This window comes from Eptatretus burgeri, chromosome 17 (genome assembly GCF_056783735.1).
Source record: "Eptatretus burgeri isolate ZD-2024b chromosome 17, Ebu_testis_v1, whole genome shotgun sequence".
Lineage (NCBI taxonomy): Eukaryota > Metazoa > Chordata > Myxini > Myxiniformes > Myxinidae > Eptatretus > Eptatretus burgeri.
Window position 1 is genome coordinate 44,602,741 of NC_140977.1, and position 18,146 is coordinate 44,620,886.

An 18,146-nucleotide genomic window follows, 5' to 3' on the forward strand; every position below is an offset into this window, starting at 1 on the left:
AGCTCAAGGACAACATCTGTACAGAAATTTGAGGGCTGCAGCCAGAGTTATTGTCCGCTGTTATGGAAAATGCTATCGAAAGAGAACATCTCTGCGAAGCCAAAAATGGAGGACATCTAAGCACCATCATTTTTCATGAATAAAGCAAATTTATCTCTATTTTGTAAATTTTCTTTTGATATAAAAATAATGATAATTTATTTAAAAAAACAGAAATGTTATTTATTTTCGAAATCGCTCGGTGACTTTTGGGATAATATATATATATATATATATATATATATATATATATATATATATATATATATATATATATATATATATATGATAATATATATATATATATATATGTATATATATATATATATATATATATATATATATATATATGTATATATATATATATATATATATATATGTATATATATATATATATATATATATATATATATAAAGGTAACTTGACCTCAAGAATTTCAATATTAACAACTCCACAACATCCATTCTCAGGTGTGTTTAATGAATTCTACATCTATTAAATATACAATGCAGAAATATCAAAATTAGAAACATTTAAAGCAAATCAAAATTTGAGGCTGAATGATCATAGACATTGAAAACCTCCATCAAATAAAAACAAAAACAATCAGGACAGCATTATTCTTATTGAAGCTGGTTACATAGACTTCGAGGCAAAAATACAAATACAGCACTGTAACATGAAATCATCATTAGATTTCCAAAGCAGCAATTGTCTTGAAAGATAAAATGAAGCCAGAAAGAGAGACAGCGTGGTTCCCATTTTCATTCTCTTTGGAGCTCACGCTCTTGGCAACAGAATAAAGAAAACGAGAGCCAGTGAGAGGTTCAGTCTCACAACACTGTATACGTCCAGGAGAAGAGTCCAAAAGACACAGAACGATGAAGCCGGGGTTCACAGATGCAAAGGGAGATCTGTGCAGCCCTTGATCTCTCCATGATGCCTGGGTCAAAAAGAGGCTGAAGATCATAACACGACGAAGCTTAGGCTAACAGAGGGCAAGATCAGTGAAGTCGGACCAGTGTCTTGCAACAAAGAACAAACCAGTCGACCAAATCATGAATTATTTAACTCTCAAAAATGGAAGTGAGTGTTGAACGATGTCAGAATAGCAACTGCAACAGATGCAAATTATTGGGTTTTTTTTATTGTTTTTCTGTGACTGCAAGGTTTTGTTCCTTTCTTTTTGGATACTTTGTCGAAGCTCATATATAATATACACTGCAAATAATCATGTTGAGAATCAACAAATTAAAAGGGATTTCAAAACAAGAGGTTTTTACAGATGTGAACTTTCAAAATCATTTCAATCCTTTTCACATTTTCACAATTCTCCTCAAAGTGAAGACAATATTTTTCATCATTCTTTCCTTTTACAACCTTATTCAGGTTGAAGTGTTCCGATTTTTTTCAGTCGGAATATGCTGGAGACCGAGAAGGGTTAAGTGGTAAAATTTGATCGGAAATAAAACAGATACGCCAATTGGAGGAGATGAGGGAAATGCAGAGGAAAGGAAGGTTAAATGTAATTGCCAAATACAGTAAATGTGGGAACAGTTGGTGTGAAAATCAAGAGAAGTGTTAAAGCCTTTTTTTAATCCCCACACTTTTTGAAAAAACACGGTGGTGGTATTATAATCGTGTCTGTCTGTCTGTCTGTCTGTCACGCTATCTCCTCCGAAATGGTTGTGCAGAAATTCACCAAACTCGGTAGTTATGATCACCACATGGCACGAAGGTGCAAAAGCAATAATATTTTGGCCTCGCTCCAATCAAAAAGGTCGAAAAATGCAATTATGAATGAAACTCTATATATGCAATCAATATTGGTGGACGCATGAAATAATGAACGATTTTTTTGGAACTCAAAATGTGATATTGGGGAAAAATTGGTGGAACCTTTTGCCATCTTTCAACTTAGCTTAAGGTTGGAAGCCTGGGGATTTGCGATGGTGTGCCATCGACCTCGTTATAGTTTAACATTGAATTGACGAGTCAATCAGAGAATTGTATTTTTTTGTCGAGGAAACTGCCAAATGAGTCAGGCATCACAAATGAAAACAAGAAAAAGAGCAATCAGAGATTGCAGACCTTCACCAGGACTTGTGTGGTGTTTGTGTAGCTTTGTGTTGTGTATTTTTGTGGCGTTTGTGTACTGGGCTAATTTTGAAGGTGATTGGTTACACCTGAGTGCCATTGCATGATTTACAATTGATGTTATAAGGGTGATGTGTAAAATTGATGTTACAATTTATTTATTTACAATTGATGTTACAACTGATCCAAGCAAGATTATTCTGGTTTTGTATTTTCAATTAATTTTCTGAAATTTGTTTTTCACTTGGAAGTTGTGGATTATGATGTGTAAATAAAGGTGGAAAGAGTCCGATTCAATGCAATTTGATTCCACGCTGCAAGGCAACAAAAGGTGAAAATTTTGAAAGGGTTAGGGGTTAGGGTTAAGGTGTGGACTTTCTATAGGCACTGTATGTTGTTTGTAAGCATGTTATTGGTCTAAATTTAACGGGGTAGATGGGTTTCTTTTGATTTTGGGAATGGAAGAGTGCTGCCTTCTGTGAACCATTTATCCACTGGCTGTTCCCCTTGGATGAATGTGTTAAATGCTCAAGCATAGAGAGGGTGGAGCGCATGTAGTTATTTTCGCCATAAGTTTGGAACCCCATCCGGGCCTGGGCATTTGAGGTTTGACACTTTTACGAGATGTTTTCTAATTTTCTCTTCAACAATTAAAAGCAATGGGTGCCTTTCCTGTAGACAGTGCTTCTTCTGTTCCAAGTGTCATATCCAAACTGTTGTTTTTCATTTTCAAATATACCTTTCCAAAATGTATTTTTAGGTTTTCTTTTTTAAGGGGAGTTGCCACATTTTGTTTGTTTCCTGAGCTCTTGGCAGAACTTTTTCAGGTTATTTTCAAACTGTTGTTCATTCCTTCTGTTGTTGGCCTCATCATCGTTTTTTTTTTTCTTCGTCCCCTACCGGTTCACTGGAGAGGACTATAGGTTTGCTCTCTGTCTATCCCACCTGTGGTTTTTCAGACGTTTTCCCCCCACATCCTTTCACATATGCAACCGAAACTTACTTGGTGCATGGCTTTATTTTGATAAGTTACAGAAGGAGTTAAAATTTCAGGGCATTTCATCAATTTGTCACAGAGTTATACCCGTTTTCAACTTAGAAAACATCACATTATATATGGGTCAGCATTCAGCTGCACTGACTCCATCCCACTACTTTACACCCATTGGCTGGACAGCTGGCCTGACTCCACCCTAATAAAATCAGGCGCCACCATTGCAAAAACCAGTACAGATCAGCATAATTCAGGCCTTTGGCCTGGGTGTTAGTCCATGGCCCACTGGAATTGGAATGATCCCAGGCATATAACCATGATGTATTATATATGCACATAAGCCGTACGCACGTTTTTGCTTCGTGTATGTACATCGGGTTAATATGCCTCCCCTGACGAAGTCGCTGGGGGCATTATGTTTTCGGGTTGTCCGTCCATGCTAATTTTCTTTGTTTTCCTTATGACTGCTTATCCGATTAACACAAAATTTTCACCATAGGTGTGACTAAGCTTGTGGAACGTTTTAATGATAGTTATGACATCATAGGTCATGTGGTGTGGCAGCCATGTTCGAAAAAAAAGAAAAGTTTTGGACCTCTAGCTCCGAAACCGTTCCATGGAAAAAATTGAAACTTGGCACACGTCAAGTATTTCCTCATTGGAAGCAAGTGGTCTTAATGGCGGGCTGGTGAACGCAGTACGGCATGTCGGGCTCTGTTCAAGTTTCACTATTAATATATTTATTGTGCAACATACACCACCTAAGGTTCTACTATAAGCCTAAACCGGAAGAAAGGAAGAAAAAACAACAACCGGAGAAATCAGGTATCTTCCAAGGAACCTGATAATCAAGGAAAGCTGTTCGTATTATCGGCCGGGATGGAGATGGATGTGAGAGGTACAATGCTTGTGGCAGCCATTGGCACTGAAGCTGCTGCTGCTGATGATCCACCGACAGTTGGAGAGGTTTATGGGACACTTGTGATCCAAGAGATGCTTTCATCCTTCATGAAAGAAATGTGGAAGATATTCACTGATCTTTCACTCTAACTCAATGGGAAGCTGGACCATGTTATTTCGAAGATAACTCAAATGAAGTTCGATCTGGCTGCTACAAAGCATGTGGTTGCTGAATTGGAGCATTCGGTTGAAGACACCTCAGCAAGGTTCACTATTGTTTAGAAAGAACTGCCGAAAATTAAAGGAGACTTATTGGATCTCAGAGTGGATTTCGAAGACGAGCTTCTCCAACAGGAAGTGCATCCGAGGAAGCAAAACCTGTTATTGTATGGAGTTACTTTCTCTTCCGATCAAAACGTGTACGAAACTACTGCGAAAGTTTTCCTAAACTAACTTAAGATCCCTCAAAAGGTTGCTGCCAAAATCCCCCTTGGAAATGCTTTGTTTGCCATCCAGGAGAAATAGGCCATGGGCCAGATATGGTCCACGTGCACCCCCCCCCACCCCCACAACCCTTCGACCCCTATTTTTCTGAAGCCTTAGGGTCCCCTGAGCATGAATTCAACTGGTAACAGTGAATAAACTGGGACTCACTATCCATTTTCCAACCATATCTGATGGTACCCTCAAAATGTCAACTTTTCCTCAGTTTTACACATAAAACTAGAGGGGGAGCACTCGGGAGAGTGCAAAACCTCCGCCGCCAATACTGCTGGGTCACTCAAGTGAACCTTATAACTTATTCATTAAATATGTCAACAGTGCTGACAGAGTTATAGTTCTTTTCTCCATTTTTTTTTGGGGGGGGGGGGTTGGAAATCACTTAAAACATGTAAAAATGAAAAAAAAAATCGAAATTTTGTTGAAAAAAAGTTGCAAAATTTTTGTTTTCTCTAACAATTTTTGGGGGGGGGTGGAAATCACTTAAAACATGTAGAAACGCAAAAAAAATTTCCCCTTTTTTTTGGGGGTAACAATTTTCAGGGGTTGGAAATCACTTAAAACATGTAAAAATGCAAAAAAAAAAAATTTCTCAAACAATTTTTTTTGGGGGGGGGTGGGAAATCACTTAAAACATGTAAAAATGAAAAAAAAATTCTCAAACAATTTTTTTGGGGGGGGGGATTGGAAATCACTTACAACATGTAGAAATGCAAAAAAAAATTCTCTATTTTTGGTGGGGGGGGGTAATTTTTTTGGGGGGGGTTGGAAATCACTTAAAACATGTACAAATGCAAAAAAAAAAAAATTCTCAATTTTTTTGGGGGGGGGGACCAAGTCCAAAATTTAATGGCATGATCCTTGGACCATACCTAACCCCCCCCCCCCACCAAGTTTCGTCGAAATCCGTCGAGGAGTTTTTCCGTAATACTGTTCACAAACAAACAAACAGAAAGGGGTGAAAACAGTAACCTCCATCCATCTTCGAAGATGGCGGAGGTTAAAAATCCCCTGACTGATAAGATCTCTGCAGTTGCCCAATAAGCATTAATATTAACAAATTATATATCAAATGAAAGATTATCACATGCAGATTTTCAAAATACAGTCATCTGTCAAATTTAATAGCATTATGTTTGTCCCAAGAAATGATGAAGAGGAGTACCTCGCCTTTCCTTTTGACAACTCAGATATCTGAAATAATAACGTATATTCATGCTCATTTTACCTGACACAAACAAATAAATATTTCTATGATATCACAAATTTTACTACCTTTCTATTGATACCAAAATTGTCCCACACCAACTAAAGATGTACCAGGTATTACGTCTTAAACATAAGTACATCACTGTTGCAACACCCAACATGTAGTCGCCAGTAAGATGTAAGACTGAGAAAATATGCCTTACTTCACATAAAGAATGTAAATTATGTTTATTGAAGAAAAACAATTGAAACTTATGTCATGTCCACAAAATGTCATTGTGCATGGATTACGCATAATATTCATTATCGCTATCGTCATCACTCTCCAATGCCTGCTCTATATCATCAAATGCATCCATATCTGAATCCTCATCAGAATCAGTGTCGTCAGGTGTGACTTCAGCAATGTCAGCCAGTTGCCCTGGGAGGACATCTCCTTCATACCACAGAGGATCACGGTGACCATCCTTTTGCTCCCAACCATGTCCCTGACTGGCCTTCGGAATCTGTGGTTGTGGAATATGCGCGGTCTTCCAAATCCGTACTTGGTGGTTTACTCTCCGAATGTGCTGGGTAAGAGCTCGCTTACAAGGTGGTAAGTTAGCCATATCCACATTCCCTGAAGGCACAAGACGACTTTGCCTGGCACAGAGCTCGTTTGTACGAATGAGTCGCAGATCATCAACTTTTGACACCTTTGACGCTCTACCGTACATGGCACACGTGAAGGTGTCCAACTCATCAATGAGCTCATCAGGAATATCCCAAGCATCGCCCAGTTTCTCCAGAGTAGAGATATATTTTGGAAAGCGCAGAAGAGTTTTCACAGGTTTAAGTTTGCCAATTCCTCGGAAGGCAGTAGTGGTGTCACAGCCACTATAAGCATGGAGTGCCATGAGAGCTGTGCACTTTTCCTGGCCAAAATCTGTAGCGAGCTCACTGACATTTACCATCCTCTGCTTGTTGCCTTTACCTGTGTCAAACAGGACAGTTGTACCATGAACAAAGGCAGCATAGTGTAATAGGATGAAAAATACATCTGAGTCTGGACTTTTCACTCGGACAAAGTGATAGTTTCTGAGTCTAGCATACTGAACATACAGTATCATAAGAGTCAGTTTCTTCCTGGGTTGATTTCAGCAGTGCTAGCTCCTCTCTAATTGTTGTTTGGCCATCAGCAGATGTGAGCAAATATGCGATGCCCTCACATACAAAGATCACTCGCCTTCCATGCAACCTTGATGCATAGTTATCACCACTCCAGAGCCTAAGCAGAAGTTTGATGAGCTGTATCTTGTTCTCATAATTTGACAGGAACAATTTCCAATCAGGTGTTCTCTTCGTGGCTTCACCTGTAAGTAAAAGCTTTTCTCCACAGCCCCGACGTTGCCTCTCCATCGACTTCACTGAATCAGGCAAATATTAATCAGTGCTAAATACCACATCTCCTGTTTTTCCAATGATGTCAAACACTTTGTAAGAGATCTGACTAAAATTGCTTGGTATTTATTTCAGCTAATAGAAGCAAGCATTGCCATCATACAGAGTCAATGTTTCATTGGTTGGTGGTACATCAGCATCATGACAATCCTTGATCAGGTTTTGAAATGCCTTTGCTTTGTCAGTCTTAGCAAGATATCCATCAGCTGTAGCGATGCTGTATGGTATGGGAGTTAATGGATATGTCAACAGTTCTTTCATATCGACTTGTAAGCCCTGGTTTTGTGACTTTACAAAGAGTTGAAAGGCAACATTACCCTGTTGCTTGTACTGAAAAACCGTATTCTTGGTTGTCTTCATCTTAGATACCTTGTTCATGTCACTCAGAGTTTTGAGGTTCAGTCTCTTCACAGGCTCAAAAAAATCTTTACTATTCTTCAGTAGGGCTTCAATAAATTCATCCCGTGCTTTTTCACCAACAGATTCAGCCTTTAGAACATCGTCTGAAACAGCATCATATGCAGCACTTCCTGATGAGAGTATCAACAATTGATAATTTGTCTCTATATTGAAAGGATTAAGAAAACTTCCTATGGCATCTTTGGCCCTTTTCACCAACTTCTCTCCTTTTGTGACCTTTGTCGGACGTGTATCACAATGCTTTGTTCCCTCTCCACTGTCCAACATGTGAACCATTCCAAGTGCAGCATCAACATAAAGAGACCTTGCATGTGTTGTCCTAACCCATCTCTGGTAGGCCTCGTAGTTGGTGAGTAGTCCACATGTACCTGCTGCACTAGTTCCAGCACCACCATGTGACTTAGCGTGCCTCATGAAGGTCTCCTCTATGGTTTCATCCACTGCACAACGATTGCCGGGGATAAAAGAGCGTGCGACACTGATAGCTCCTCTCTTGATCAGTGATACTGCCCCTGGGTGTGAGTTGTCTATATTAGCTATGAACACAGAGAAATATGTCAGATACCTTGCATAGTTCTGTCCACCGAAACTGAAGAAGAGAGACGTCATGCGAATGATGGATGCAGCATACAAAAGAAAGTTGTTTGTCTTTACGGCTTCAAGGTGTGATAGACTTAAACAGACATGGTCCATGTATGACAACCACAGCTGGGCAGTCTTCCCCAAACATCCATTTGCGACTCCTTTTTTGAATTCTGCATACTGCTCTATGAATTGGACAATTGAATTGTCCATCAAGACAGCATTCAAAGTATCTTGGCTGTGGGAATCTACTAGGGCATGTAGCTTATCTGATGATTGATCAGAGAGAGACGAGAACAGATCATCAGTGCTTTTATCTTTGAGGTACTCCTCTATGAGCAATCTTTCAAGACATTCCAACATAATCTTGTGACAATGTCGGGCTCTGTCGTAGTGCTTCCCGGACATCACACCACCCAAAGATCCTCCACTGATTAGTCCTGCTTCTAGGAGACCATCTGTTAACCCAAACCCAGCCATATTTTTGCCAATCATCTTCATATAAGCGCATACGAGGTGGAATGTGCCAATTAGAATTATGTGGCTCTCATACTTGTCTGGTGAGTTCCACACTAATGGGTAGGCCTTCATGCAAACTCCCAAGTCAAATGTAGTAATGGCATAAGGCTGTCCAACTTCTCTGGTGGCCTCTTCAGCAGCACGCAAGCATTCTTGTACAGTTTTGTACTCCGTTATGGGATGGTTAATGACTGGAATGTGGATATGGCTAACTTACCACCTTGTAAGCGAGCTCTTACCCAGCACATTCGGAGAGTAAACCACCAAGTACGGATTTGGTAGACCGCGCATATTCCATAACCACAGATTCCGAAGGCCAGTCAGGGACATGGTTGGGAGGAAAAGGATGGTAACCTTGATCCTCTGTGGTATTAAGGAGATGTCCTCCCACGGCAACTGGCTGACATTGCTGAAGTCACACCTGATGACACCGACTCTGATGAGGATTCAGATATGGATGCATTTGATGAGAAAGAGCAGGCATTGGAGAGTGATGACGATAGCGATAATGAATATTATGCGTAATCCATGCACAATGACATTTTGTGGACATGACATAATAAGTTTCAATTTTTTTTTCTAAAATAAACTTATAATTTATATTCTTTATGTGAAGTAAGGTATATTTTCTCAGTCTTACATCTTACTTGTGACTTCATGTTGGGTGTTGCAACAGTGATGAACTTATGTTTAAGACGTAATACCTGGTACATCTTCAGTTGGTGTGGGACAATTTTGGTATCAATAGAAAGGTAGTAAAATTTGTGATATCATAGAAATATTTATTTGTTTGTGTCAGGTAAAATGTAAAATCAGAGCATGAATGTACGTTATTATTTCAGATATCTGAGTTGTCAAAAGTAAAGGCGAGGTACTCCTCTTCATCACTTCTTGGGACAAACATAACACTATTAAATTTGACAGATGACTGTATTTTGAAAATCTGCATGTGATAATCTTTCATTTGATATATAATTTGTTAATATTAATGCTTATTGAGCAACTGCAGAGATCTTATCAGTCAGGGGATTTTTTATGTGCGAAACTGAGGAAAAGTTGACATTTTGAGGGTACCGTCAGATATGGTTGGAAAATGGATAGTGAGTCCCAGTTTATTCACTGTTACCAGTTGAATTCATGCTCAGGGGACCCTAAGGCTTCAGAAAAATATGGGGTCGAAGGGTTGTGGGGGGGGGGGGGTGCACGTGGACCATATCTCGCCCATGGCCTAAAACAACGAGGAACCAGAGAAACATCTGCTCATCGAGAGACAGGGAACCATCGAGAAACGCTCCAGTCCCAAGCTTCGCCCGGATGTAGGACCGTGAAGAAATACTTTGTGCTTTTGAACAACAATGGCAAAGGTGAGACCCCGGTATCAATTGAATATCTGTCAGCACTGACCGCCCTCCCAAAATGAAGAAAGAAAGGAGTCATCTCGCAGCAGTCGCCCAAGATCTTCTTAAGAAACATCTATCAACGAGAATTATGGTTAACGGGACGAAAAGTTTCCTTCAAACAAGAAAGCATGGTGATCCTCCAGCGAACTGGTTGATCTGGAATGACTAATTGAATATCTGACAAAGTGTAACAAAACTGCACATCAGCTTAAAACTCTAGGAGTGCTCCATTTATGGAAATTTATGGAAATATTAACTCATATTTATGATGAAACAATCCCTCTACAGATATTGAAATCCTCAAATTGTAGGAAAGTTTCAAGATCTTCTCCATGATCACCAAATCATTATTGAGATCAATGAATGGAAAAAAAAAGTTATATTACAAGTATAAATTAAACCCCATTGAGCAAACACGGCATAAATACACAAATTATAAAAATGTACTTACAAAACTTTTCAGAAATGTAAAAAGAGATTATTTCTCAAAGCAGATACATGAGAATAAAAATTATATTAAGGGCACTGGGAAAATCATAAATGGAGTTATGAGTAATAATAGGAAAGATACTTCAGTTAAACAACCTGACATAAATAATGTTCAAGTTGAGGATAAAAATGTTATTGTTGAACATTTTAATGATTATTTTGTAGATATTGGACAAAATTTAGCCAAGAGTATTCCTGTTCCAGACAGAATATTTACTGATTTTTTGGACAAACGTCCCAATACAAATTCATTATTTCTTTTTCCAACTCATGCAGATGAAATTAAGAGTATTGTAAAAGTCATTTCAAAAACAAAATGAGCACAGGTCATGATAGAATGAATAATGTCCTGGTTTAACATATACTTTCTGAAAGTATAGTTCCGTTAACACATATATTTAATTTGTCCCTCACCTCTGGAGTTGCACCTGACAATGAAAATCACCAAAATTGTTCATATTTTTAAAAAGGGCGACTCTCAAGAGATCTGCAATTACCGCCCAATTTCATTATTAACAATTTTTCCTAAAATTCTTGAAAAAAAAAAATTATTTTTTGATTTGAGTCATTAACTTTCTGAATGTATCTAATGTTCTGCATAATTCACAATTTGGTTTCCATAAGAAACACAACACCACACATGCTTTACTTGCATTCATTGATGAAGTTGTAAATGCCATTGATAATCATTCTCATACCATTGGTATTTTCCTCGACTTCGCCAAGGCTTTTGATACCATCAATCATAACATTCTTCTGCATAAATTATTGAACTATGGAATTAGAGGTAAGACCTTGGAGTGATTTGAGAACTGCCTCACAAAAAGAAAACAGTTTGTTGTGCTAAATAATTGTGAATCGAGCCATAAGCTGGTCACATGTGGTGTCCCACAGGGCTCGATATTGGGGCCTCTGTTGTTCAGTATTTATATTAACGATTTTTACAAATCCTTCAATATATAGTCATTAATGTTATTTGCTGACAACTCAAATCTCTTTTTTTTTCCCTCACCCAGATCCATACATTCTAGTTGAATGGCAATACTCAACTAAAAGGTGTTTTTCATTGGATAGCGGCTAATAAGCCCTCATTAACCCTTTGAACCCTGGCGGCCGTTTTACCGGCCACTATTCAAACTTCTATATAAACGAGCGGCCAGTTTACCAGCAGCTATTCAAACCTCCATATACCCGAGTGGCCGGATTTTTCCTCAAGGAGCCCAGGGTGGGGGAGCCGAAAGTCCAAAGAGCTCAGGGTTCAAAGGGTTAAACACAAATAAAACCAACTATATGTTTTTTAGTAACACAATCTCCATGCTTCTGGGACACATTCTTATTCACAAAAAATGTTTATGTAAGGTAGAGACCACCACATTTATTGGTGTTGTAACTGATGAAAATTTGTCATTGACAATGCACGTGAATAACTTATGTAAAAATATTTCTCGAAGTGCTGGCATCATTAATAAGTTGTTTTTTTTTAATCCCCAAAGAAATACTTCTTTCATTATATTCCACTCTGATCTTTTCAAGACTGAATTATTGTTTATTTGCTTGGAAAAATTCCATAAAGTTGCAGATAGATAAGATTTCAATGATTCAAAAGAGTTATGAGATTTATTTGCAACAAAGACTATCAATCTCACACACACACACACACACACACACACACACACACACACACACACACACACACACACACACACACACACACACACACACACACACACACACACACACACACACACACACACACACACACACACTTTATTTATTGAAAACAAGATTTTAAAGATCAATTAATTGGACTTGTATCAGTTGGGAACCCTTATGTTCCAGCTAGTTAGACAATAATTACCGAATAACTTCATGTAATTGTTGACCGAAAATTATCAAGTCCACACTTACGCTACAAGACAAACCAGGATGCTCAATCTCCCACAAGTTAGAACAAATTCTGCAAAGAAAACGTTAGTTTTTGAGGGACCCAAATTTTGGAATTAATTCAACTTTAACCTGAAATCAACTCCCGGCCTTTATTCATTTAAACGTTAATTGAAATGAGTACTATTGAATAAATAGAGCTGACACAATCTTATTCTGTTCACCAGTAAAATAATGGTGAAATTTATGTTGTATTTACTGGATATGGATCAATTAGATATATATATATATATATATATATATATATATATATATATATATATATATATATATATATATATATTTTTTTTTTTTTTTTTTCCTCTCTCTCTCTCTCTGTGTTGTTCAAATAAGTCCAAGTGTATGTAAACATGTATGTGTTTCAATCATATGTATGAAATAGGGGTATATAAAATACAAGCCTGGCTTTTAACATGGACTCCTCCATGTCACTTCATATTCATATTGTCATAACTACTCATTTTTGTAATTTATTGATGATTGTGGAAATAAATTTGACTTGAAGTGTGATTTTTTTTTTGATGCTGTCATACGTGGCTTCAATATGACGTCATAATTGCACAAGTCGAACGCTTTATCCGATTCAGAATTAAATTTTTTGAGGGTCATCTCGAACTAAATTGAATGGGGGGGGGGAATGATGTCATCGGTCACATGGTGTGGCAGCCATATTTTTTTAACATAAAAAAAACCTTCAAAAATCTTCTCCAAAATGGCTCAAAAGAATCAGGGGAAACTTTACAGGTATGACTAGCCAGGAGGCGACAATGGTTTGCGGGCATTATTTAACAATGCCACAATAGGTACAATTGAGTTAGTGGAAGCTTTTGAGGAAGCCCTACCGTAAAAATTGACCAAATCAAATCGGATTTTTTATATGTTGTACTTATGGACATTACACAGAGCTTTTAGGAAACGAAATTGTGAGAAAAAAATCGAGAAAAAAGTTCAAGTGGGCGTGGCTCCGCCCACAAGGGGTGTGGGACGCCCCTCATACAAAAAGACACAACTGGACCATGATATCTAGCTTGTGTCCAAGTTTCATCAAGATCGCATCAAACGACACGGAGCTATGCTCTGAAGAGAGTCACAAACAGACAGATAGACAGACAACGAAAATAGTGGTCACTGCTGGCGCCCGCGAATCAATCACCTATCCATGAGGAGCAAAAAGTTCTCCACCTATGATGTTGTATGTACCGGTATATCAGCATCATTTATAATAATAATAATTAATAATTAATTTTTATGCAGGTTCCAAAAGTATACAATGGTCCAATGGTCCATTTCGTATCCATATATGATGTACACATCATTGACGCACAGTAATTTTTTTAAGTATTGCCACATGGAGCTCCCCCCCAACCCCCCCCCCATAATGAGAACGGTTATTTTACTTCCAACTTCAACTTGTATTCAAAATTATTTTGTTTTAAAGGGAGATCAGTACTGCCAATCGGCACAGGCCGAGATCCATCGCCATACCAGTATGACGATCACAGAATGCTGTAACGGTATGATTATACCAGTATTGCTATCATACCGGTGTCGCTCCGCAGATCAATGACTCGCCACAGGCTTTCTGAAGCACATCCAATTCATATAAATAACCAATTGGCAATTGCTTTAGAAACTGCCACGACGGCAAAGAAAAGCACGATTGCTTGTTGTTGGTTGTCGATGGTTAAAAGTTAAAACCTACTGTATTTACTTCCTATTACATCTTGACATCATACGTTCCACTGGTCCAGGTGTAGCCGAGACGCCGAGTGCATCAAAGCTTTTAAAATCATATATGGTATTGAAAGATTGTACAAATCTTCTTCGATTTGCTGGCGATATACCGGTTTTTGTTTTTTTCGGTATACTGGTATATTCAGAATTCCAATACCAGTGCAATTGATGTGAAAAAAATATATTGATGTAACTGGTATATCGATATATCGCCAGACCCTCGTCATAGGTCACATGGTTTGGCAGCTATATTTGGATTTACCTGAAAACCTTTAAAAACCACCTTCTCCAGAATGGCTGGACAGATCGAGGGGAAACTTCACATACATTTCCCAAGGCTTGGGGATACCATGGTGTTCATGAATAATTAATAGGTCACATGGTCTGGCAGCCATATTGGATTGAATAAAAATCTTTTAAAACATTATTTCTCCTGAACCACTTCATCAATCGACATGAAATGTCACAATTATGATCAAGTAGTCATGGGAAATAAATGTTTTCAATTTCAACCTGAATCGGATACATTGTCAGCAACCAGAATTATTTTGTATTTTGAATCTGGGTTCAGGGATTTAAATCAAACTTGGTACAAGCATGTATAATAACGTAATAATGTGGGCGGAGGCATATCTGGTGACGTCACGATGTCAAAGACTGCCCTTCTAGTTTTTAACATGAAATAGGCAAAGCCGAGAAACAAACAAAACACAGTGGGTTAGTGAGGTTCTTCTTTTTAAATTTGGTTCAGGTATTGGCTCGAGCGTGCGTTACAGCAAACTAATTTTTTTTCTCCGGTTTGTTATCCTAGTTGTCTTTATTGGTTTCTAGTCTACAAAATATATCGCTAAATGAAAATTCCTTTTCCTTTTATTTTGCCTAAGACCCAAACAGGATGGGTTATAGGGTTTCTTATTCTTCTTCATTTTTGTTCTCGTCTTGGCTTGAGCATGCGTTAAAACGCAAACAAATTTTTATCTCTCGACATTCATTGGGACCGGTAGGGGACATGTATTGCAAAGCAATCCTCGCTCTTATTTTCCCTGCTCTCTGTTGTATTTGGAGCTTACTGGAAGCAGCAAACGGTTCTCGCTCCTCATTTTCTGTTTTATTTCTTTTTCATTTATCTGATTCTTTCCTTGAGCTTTGGACTTCTGTTTCCCCTCTTGAATTGTTCCATTTGTCCCGTTTCCATCCCCGGTGATCCTAGTCATAGGTCACATGGCGAGGAGGATCGGTCACACCTGTCCTTAGTGACCGTATGACTAGGGTCACTGAGGATAGGTCAGTGACCATAGTCATAGGTCACATGATTGAAGATCGGCGTTTCACCTCTCTGCTTCTCAAGTCTCTATTTCCACGGTGATGTTTTGTCTCTGGTCAGATAATTATCAGATCTATCATTTTTGTGTCGTCGTTTGCCTGTTATTGTCTCTTGGATACACCGTGCTGCTGAAAAATTCACATCGTTAATTTCTCTAAGATGAGGTGATTTTGGAAGCATTTTAGTGACTGCTTGGTATATTCTCCTAACCTGTATCTTCAACTGTTTATTGTTTTTTTTTTTTTGGTGGAGTTGTGGTCTTTGCCTGGGTGATATTAATTTAATGTCCTCGATTTTATTAGCCAGATGATCTTCGAGCCTGCGCTATTCATCGTCAACCTCCTTTTCCTCTTCTTCATTCTGTTGTTGTCCATTATTCTTCTCCTCGTTGTGATCTATCCTTGTTGCTCTTATTTGTTTTGTTTGCAAAGGTGCAAACGTGTTTATTCTCATGCGCTTATTGTGACCCGACATTTTGCTTGTGGCATGACGATTCAAGACACGTACCACACATTTACGACTTCTCACGAGTATGGATTCTCATGTGACTCCGACAATGAGAGTTTGTACGAAAAAAGTTATTGCAGATGTTGCATTTGAACGGTTTCTCTCCGGTGTGAATCCTCATGTGCGATTGCCAGTTTGAGTACTGAATAAATGATTTATTACACACACTGCATTTGTGTGGCTTCTCGCCGGTGTGGGTCCTCACGTGATTCTGACAGGTCGAGTAGGTACGAAATAATTTACTGCATATGCTGCACTTAAATGATTTCTCTCCGGTATGAATCTTCATGTGTACTTTGTAGGTTGAATAATGAATAAAGGATTTGTTGCACACGCTGCACTTATTCAGCTTCTCTCCGGTGTGAATACTCACATGTTCCTTGCAGGTCAAATAACGAAGGAACGTTTTGCTGCACACTGGGCACTTATACGGCTTCTCTCCAGTGTGAATCCGCATGTGCGATTGCCGGTTTGTGGATTGATTAAATGATTTATTGCACACACTGCAGTTGTACGGCTTCTCTCCAGTGTGAATCCTCATGTGTTCTTGGCAGTTCGCATTCCTACTGAATGATTTGCTGCATACAGTGCACTGGTACGGCTTGTCCCCAAAGTGAGTCTTCATGTGTGCGTGGCGGTCTGTGATGTTATTGAATGATGTGTTGCACAAAGTGCATTGAAACGGTTTCTCGCCGGTATGACTACTCATGTGTGCCTGGAATGCTGACTTCCACTTTAATGATTTATTACAGATAAGGCACGTGTATGGTTTTTCTCCAGGATGTGTCCTCATGTGTGCCCGGTAAATCGAGTTCTGAATGAATGATTCGTTGCAAACGTGACACGTGTACGGTGTTTCACCAATATGTGTCCTCATGTGATTTTGATAGGTTGAGATGTCAGAGAATAATGTGAAACATACACAACACTTGAACTGATTCTCTGAAGGGTGGATCCTCGTGTGTTCCTGATATGTTGAAATGCAATCGAATGTTTGATTGCACACGGTGCACGTGTGTGTCTTTTCAGAAGTGGGAATCTTCATCGGTTCTTTGCCATGAATACCTTTCTCTTTATAATCCATAGAATTCATACCGTTACTCTTCATCTGTTGCTGCAAAGGATTCTCAGTGGACGTGAGACTATTCTTGGTAAAGGAGAACATCTTGAAGACCGGTGTCCATCTCTCTGAGGATTGGCCAGAAGAGAAAAAAAAAAAAAGGAGATTTGTCACAGGAATGCGAAACACACAACACATGATGCATTTTCAATAACAATGAATCAGTAAACTTTCACTTTTATGAAGACTTCACCTGGAATCCAATCAACCCATATTTGAGCAAATCATTTATTCTTTGCAAATATTTAACCATGCCAGTGGGGAGAGAGGTATAAAAGTGTAACATAATTAAAAGTTTCAGCAACAAAACATGGGACTAAGACCGATTAGTTCAACGACATTTTCACAGGGAACCTCCACGATCCCATTGGGAAACTAGAACGGCACTCAGTTGAGTGCATACCAGCGTCAGGCTGAACGGTTTATGTTTCGTATCCCACTGATAGGCTGGATCTGGATCCGGACCTGAACCAAAATCGAATCGGCTTGTACTTGTCACCTATCCCACTTGTCCATCTAGTTTTCTCACAACTCGTTCATAACTTTATGAGATATCGTGCTGTATACTCGTTTTATCCCCATCTCTCAATGCTGAAGAATCACTTTTTTTAAATCCTCAGATTCGGATCTTCACCAAAATTGAATCAATTCTTCCTTGTCACATGCCCAACCCATCCACCAAGTTTCTTCCGAATCCGTACAAAACTTTTTGAGATATCCTGTTCACAGACAGACAAGCGGACAGACAGAAAAGCAGACAGGGGTGAAAACATAACGTCCGTCCACTTTCGGTGGTGGAGGTAATCAGGTCTTTGAGTCTTGCTCTTCACTTTGAAGTGTGGGCTAAGGATCAGGTGTAGACAATATGAAAGAAAACGACATATCTTTCTCAGACATTCAGTGTTTGACTTGTGTGAACAGTCAGT

General features: G+C 38.8%; 1 protein-coding gene and 1 pseudogene across 12 annotated transcripts in view; both read right to left on the minus strand.

Moving 5' to 3' along the window:
• LOC147009936 (uncharacterized) overlaps positions 1-18,146 on the minus strand; it is a 192,554-nt gene that overhangs the window by 164,143 nt on the left and 10,265 nt on the right. For 11 of the 12 annotated variants that reach the window (XM_085863211.1, XM_085863214.1, XM_085863212.1 and 8 more), the window contains exon 4: positions 17,196-17,288. The exons of the other annotated variant lie outside the window; for it this stretch is intronic. In XM_085863211.1, coding sequence (XP_085719337.1) covers positions 17,196-17,288 — 93 coding nt within the window. The remainder of the gene's footprint in view (positions 1-17,195; positions 17,289-18,146) is intronic. 12 annotated transcript variants of the gene reach the window in all.
• LOC147009938 (uncharacterized) lies at positions 5,379-7,139 on the minus strand (annotated as a pseudogene).